Source organism: Dipodomys ordii, unplaced genomic scaffold (genome assembly GCF_000151885.1).
Source record: "Dipodomys ordii isolate 6190 unplaced genomic scaffold, Dord_2.0 Scaffold16, whole genome shotgun sequence".
Lineage (NCBI taxonomy): Eukaryota > Metazoa > Chordata > Mammalia > Rodentia > Heteromyidae > Dipodomys > Dipodomys ordii.
In genome coordinates, this window is record NW_012267232.1 from 6,080,185 (window position 1) to 6,086,349 (window position 6,165).

Here is a 6,165-nt window from a genome sequence, read left to right on the forward strand (position 1 = left end):
GGGGGGGGTCCCCTAAGTTGTAACGGGGAGCGGCGGCAGCTCCTGCGGCCAGGACTCGGGGCCCGGGGTCGAGTTGTGTCTCTCCGGGCGGGGGGTGACACGCAGGATTGCCTGTTGCATCCGAAGGACGTTTTTCTTAAGTTTGTTTTTGTTTCCCCCCCCTCCACCCCCCGACTTTGGCCTGGTCCCGGAAGGAAGGTTTTTTGTTATGATCATAAAACTGGATTTCATGTTGCAGTCATTTCGTCAGGCAACTTCCGCCCTTGACCAATTTGTTGTCCTCAGGCTGGATTCGGGCGAGAGAAAGTCCCGCTGGTATTTTCAGACACTTTCTAAAACAAAAGCACATTTTGCAGCCGAGTCATTACGTTTAATTCGGTTCTGGGGGGGTAGGGTGGGGGGGGTAGGGGATAGGGGGGAGGGGGTTGGGGGGGAGGGTGTGCCCCAGGCAGATTTACTTACTGAGACTGACCGGGGCTTAAAGGGCAGTGCTGTTTCTCTCGAAATATGGATGTGTTTCACATGTGGGAAATGTCAGTGACTCACGATACACCTTCTCCGGTTGTGGAGGTAAATCTGGAGCCTCCCTACTTCCTGCAGAAGGTATCTTACCTGCATAGTATAAGAGATGCCATAAGATCCGCTCCGTTTCTTGATTCTGTGCGATTTAGAAGTTGGAATTACTTTAAGGAACACAAAAATAGAGCAGCTCGCACAACTCAGCCTTTCAAGCCTGGGTGCATTGCTCTCTTGCGTCGCTCTCGGTCATGGGGTCGGTTCGTCCTCATGTGAGTTTAGGTAATGATTGTACTTTTATTTTTGCGCTTTTTTGTTAGTCAAGACATTTAAAGAAATGTTCATGGGTAGAAGATTTGCTATCATGTCTACTGAATTTCCTTTGCCATTCACTCAAACTAGTCTCTTCTGCCTTTTGTGCAGAATAACCACGAATAAAAGTTCAAATAATAAAAACACTAATTTAAAAGATAGCGCTTGAAAAATAACTCACCATCCATTAAATTCTTGGATATGGGAGGAAGTAGTGCATTTTAAAGGTAATCACATAATTCTCATACATTCAGAATTTTGGATTTTCTATTTTCACAATAGTTACAAGGAGGTATTGCTTCTCTCACGTCTTTTTGTAGAACTTGATGAAGGCGATGATCCTTTTAGTAGTATACCAGGTGTCAAAGTATCAGATTGACCTTCCTTCTGTAAGGAGACTGAGCAAAATGTAAAGTGTGCGGAATTGTGATAATAAACTCTGTCCTGAATTAGAAACCAAGGGATGAAGGGGGGCAGATTTTTGAGACAGTAATTGGCCCCTCGACCACACAGAAATGTGAGTGCAGTTATCTGATAGGCCTATGTTGTCAGCAGTGTGATAAGTATAATATACTCATTAGTACTTTTTGGTAGTAAATAGTATTTGACTGTAGTTGACATTGACTCTGATAATCCTTCATGTGCGGGTAGAGATTTATTTTGTTAGGTTAGGTTAGACTAGTGTCTGGTCTTCATTGCTTTGGTCCTATTAGTTTTCATTTATGTGTTGTACTAATTTTCCAGGTGCCCTTTAGACCACATATTGTTGTATTCCACTGTAGTGGTATATCTTTCGCTAATGAAATAAAAAGATCTAGGAATATTCAGTCCATCAAGAACACTTTCTATTATTAACCTGCTGCTGTTATGGAATTAGGGAACTTTAAAAAAATATTTTTGGTTAAAGTAATTTGTGTTTCAGTTTTGTGGTATTAGGGATATTATAGTATGTAGGGTTAGTGCCTGCTAATAAGCACTATAGCTCTTGTGGTGCTCAAGATTCACTGCTTGCAAGAAGTCTTAAATTCTAGTATGGATCTGCTAACTGTCTGTGTACAGTGAGAATTTTTCCAGTTCTGTGGAGACTTTCTTCTTCTTTTTTCTTATTTCTTCTTCTATCCTTGAGCTTTTTGTTTAAGGCAAGCACTCTACCACTTGAGCCACAGCACCACCTCCAATTTTTTTTCCAGTAGTTTATTGAAGATAAGAGTTTCACAGAATTTCACAGTTTCCTGCCTGGGCTGGCTTGGAACTATGATTCTCAGATCTCAGCCTCCTGCTGAGATCTGGTACCTGGTTGTCCTGGCTAGGAATCTATCTTAGTACCCAAAGCATCTAGAATTTGGCTTCATTCCTTACCTGACCATATAGTTGCAAAGACTACTAAGATATGACTAAAGATTCTGTGCTGTAGTTGGTATTGACATTGAATATGTGATGTATTCTAGTTTTATTCACTAACATTTACTGAACACATTTTAGGTACTTTGTACTACCCATGCTGGTTCCTAAGTATACAGTGTTGTTTTTTTTTTTTTTTAAAGTAAAGGCCAGGCTCTAAAGGTATTTACCAGCTTGACCCAAGTTTCACATTTATTTTGGTTTATATACATGAGAGCAAGCGCTCTACCACTGAGCCACCTTCCCAGCCCCTTGACTTCAGATTTCTGTAAGGAATATCTATGTGTGTGTCAAGGAACAATGTAGTTTCATTGGCTCTGTTAGATTTAGGATTATTAGAACAGAATTTTTAGAAAGGTAAAATCATGACTTTCGTGTAACTGGAAGTGAACAGGTCAGTAATTTCAGCTCATTATCTAGTAAGGTGTTAAGGCCACTAATATGGAGATTTATTTGAGGATTTATAGGTTATTTAATGAAGACACACTAAGGTTGTGTTAGTAGTTAAAACATAGAAGAGTAAGATTTGGGTTACTTTTCCACTGGATAGAAATTGTTTGCATCTTGATCAGCCAAAATTCTATAAATTCAGTAAAGAAAAAGTAATCAAAGATCGGATTGGGAAGGTGGCTCAGCACTTGCTTGTCTTGCATGCATGAGGCCCTGGGTTAGATTCCTCAGCACCACATAAGCAAAAAGAAAAAAGCCGGAAGTGGTGCTGTGGCTCAAGTGGTAGAAGGCTAGCCTTGAGCTGAAGAGCTGAGTGACAGCGCCCAGGCCCAGAATTCAGGCCCCACGACCGGACCCCCCTCCAAAAAATAATTTATATTTCATAATGTAGAAACTCAAAGATTGAGAAATAAATTTGTGGAAAAATAAAAATAGAAATGTGGTTTTTCCCCCCTTATTTATATTTTTGGTATTGGTACTAGGGCCTGAACTCAGGGCGTAGATGCTGTTCCTTAGCTTTTTTGCCAAGGCTGGTGCTTTGCCATTTGACCTACAGCTCCGCTTCTGAGATTTTTTGGTAGTTAATTTGAGATAAGACTTGTGTACTTTCTTGCCTGGGCTGGCTTCCAACTCTAATCCTTAGATCTCAGCCTCCTGAGTAGCTAAGATTACAGAGGTAAACCATTGGCACCTGGCTTTGCTCTTTCATTTTTTTGCAAACTTTTATGTTTTTGGTGATGATAGAGGTTGAACCCAGGACCTCATGAATACTCAGCATATTCTCTACCACTTATCTATACCCCAGACATACTGTTAAAAACAAAACCTCACCTTGTGCATTTAAAAATATATAAAGCTATAAAGCAGAGTGAGGCAAGTACTACTAATGGATGATACATAGATTGTTAACATTACTGCTAAATTATGTATCTTCCCTAAAAGAGCCAGGAACACAAATGCCTTTACCGCTACTCCCCAAGAACATTGAAGTTATCATATTACTTGGGGGGAGGGATCTATTTATAAATGCATTTTATTACCTTTGTCTTTCTAGTACCTTTGTGTGCTTGTGCTATTTGGTTAAGTGCCGAGATAAATCAACATTCTTCATATGGGAAATATGCCTTGAAGTAATTTAATCAGATTTTCCAGTCTTTCATGTTTCCTTTGGTAGATACCTTTTTTGTAAAGTTTTCTTTACCAAGCTAGCCATGGAAATGAAAATGTCTATTTTACCATCTGTGGTTACAAATAGTGTATGAAAGAATCAGTTGAATTCCTGGGCAAGAGTTTAGCTTGAAAGACAAATTTGATTTGGGGTACATATTGACCTTCCTACCTGTGATGATTTGCTTTTAGATATCTGTCTAAAAGGCAAGTGAGATGAGAGACCATCCAGGTTAATTCCTAACAAGGCAAAAGAAGGTAGCACCTTTTGTTGAATCTAAAAGGTTGTTGTGTTTTTGCCTTTGTACTAATATCTCTTGAGAGTTTGTTTTAGAAGACTGGACAAGATCTTTCAGATGCACACAGAAAAATGTAGAGTGGTTTGAGAAAATGTAAGTTGGTTTCATTTGATATGTAATAGAGTCAAAGAAACCTTTAAGAAAGTGGAGTGTTCTGAGGGCTATATTTAGAATATATTACTGAATGCTTTCCATATGTCAGCGACTGTACCTAGGATTAGGCAAGTACCCTGCTGTGGAAAGCTTACATTCTAAGTAGCTGTGGCAGAGGCCTGGGAAAGGCAAAGTTATCTGAAAGATCAGGAGGAATCAACAAAGCAATGGGAGAAAAGATTTAAGGCAAAAGGAAAATTAATAGATAGGTACTTGTTTTAAAGAACTGGGACAATAAGGATCTGAGGTTGGTGTGGTAGATTATATGTAGACCAAGATGAGGTCTTTATCTAAGAATAGGATATCTTTCAGCATTATCATTTGTCTGGCAAAGTAATGAACTTTATCATAATTGCTTTTTGAAAAGATCATTCCAGGTGAAATCCAGAAACTAATAGAGATCCTGTGATTTTTTTTTGACATGAGAACTGTTCTGGACCGTGACAATTAGAACTTAAGTGGATCATTTGGAATGATTCCATACTAAAAATGATCAAAACTGCTCCATATATAACTTTTATATTAACTATGGTCTCTCTTAACAGAACAATAATTTGATTGTATCTTCTGTTAGTTTGCATATTTGAATCAGGAAAGAAGTTTTTTTTGGGGGGGGGTTCCGGTCATGGGGCCTGAACTCTGGGCCTGGGCACTGTCCCTCAGCTCTTCAGCTCAAGGCTAGCACTCTACCACTTGAGCCACAGCGCCACTTCTGGCTTTTGCTTTTTGCTTATGGGGTACTGAGGAATCGAACCCAGGGCCTCATGCATGCAAAGCAAGCGCTTAACCACTGAGCCACCTTCCCAGCCCCTCAGGAAAGAATTTTAGTGGAGCTAATGGTTGGATATTATTTCATTATAGTCATGTTAGAATTAACAGTCTAAAATTATTTTCTTTTTAACAAGAAGAAAATTTTTATAAAAAACATAGTAGTAGAAAGATGTTTGAAGTGTACAAAGTGTTATTTATTTTACATCTTAATGTATAATAATAATGAAGCAACAGAATGAAAATAATATGGTAATTGAGATATGAATATTAGTATTGGCTCTTCCAGATTAAGTTTTCTGTGCTATAGTTTTATTTGCTAAATTATTTTGTGAACTGAAACATTGCCTCTAATTCCTCCTTATTTCAGACTTATCAACCACATGATTTTGATCTCTTCAGATGTTGTCATAGAGTTCTGTTCTTTATGTCCTCACTCAGCTTTCTTTTTTTTTTTGGTCGGCCGTGGGGCTTGACCTCAGGACCTGGGCGCTGTCCCTCAGCTCTTCAGCTCAAGGCGAGCACTCTACCACTTGAGCTACAGCACCACTTCCGGTTTTCTGGTGGTTTATTGGAGAATAGGAGTCTCACAGTCTCTCCTGCCCAGGCTGGTTTTGAACTGCAATTCTCAGATCTCAGCCTTCTGAGTAGCTAGGATTACAGATGTGAGCCACCAGCGCCGGCTCAGCTTTCTTTCTTGTTTTACATATCATCTATATTTGATGATTTCCAAATTATTCAAATTATTTCTTCTCCTTTTTTTTTTTTCGGTTGGTCGTGGGGCCTGAACTCTGGGCCTGGGCGCTGTCCCTCAGCTCTTCAGCTGTAGACTAGTGCTCTACCACTTGAGCCTCAGCCCCACTTCCAGCTTTTTCTGCTTATGTGGTGCTGAGGAATCGAACCCAGGGCCTCATGCATGCAAGGCAAGCACTCTACCACTTGAGCCACAGCACCACCTCCAATTTTTTTTCCAGTAGTTTATTGAAGATAAGAGTTTCACAGAATTCACAGTTTCCTGCCTGGGCTGGCTTGGAACTATGATTCTCAGATCTCAGCCTCCTGCTGAGATCTGGTACCTGGTTGTCCTGGCTAGGAATCT

General features: G+C 39.9%; 1 protein-coding gene across 1 annotated transcript in view; it reads left to right on the top strand.

The window, feature by feature from the left end:
• The first annotated feature begins 507 nt into the window (after positions 1–507).
• Sos2 (son of sevenless homolog 2 (Drosophila)) overlaps positions 508–6,165 on the top strand; it is an 81,299-nt gene continuing 75,641 nt past the window's right edge. Inside the window, exons 1-2 of the mRNA XM_013012226.1 lie at positions 508–788; positions 1,111–1,195. Of these exons, the coding sequence (XP_012867680.1) occupies positions 508–788; positions 1,111–1,195 (366 nt within the window). The remainder of the gene's footprint in view (positions 789–1,110; positions 1,196–6,165) is intronic.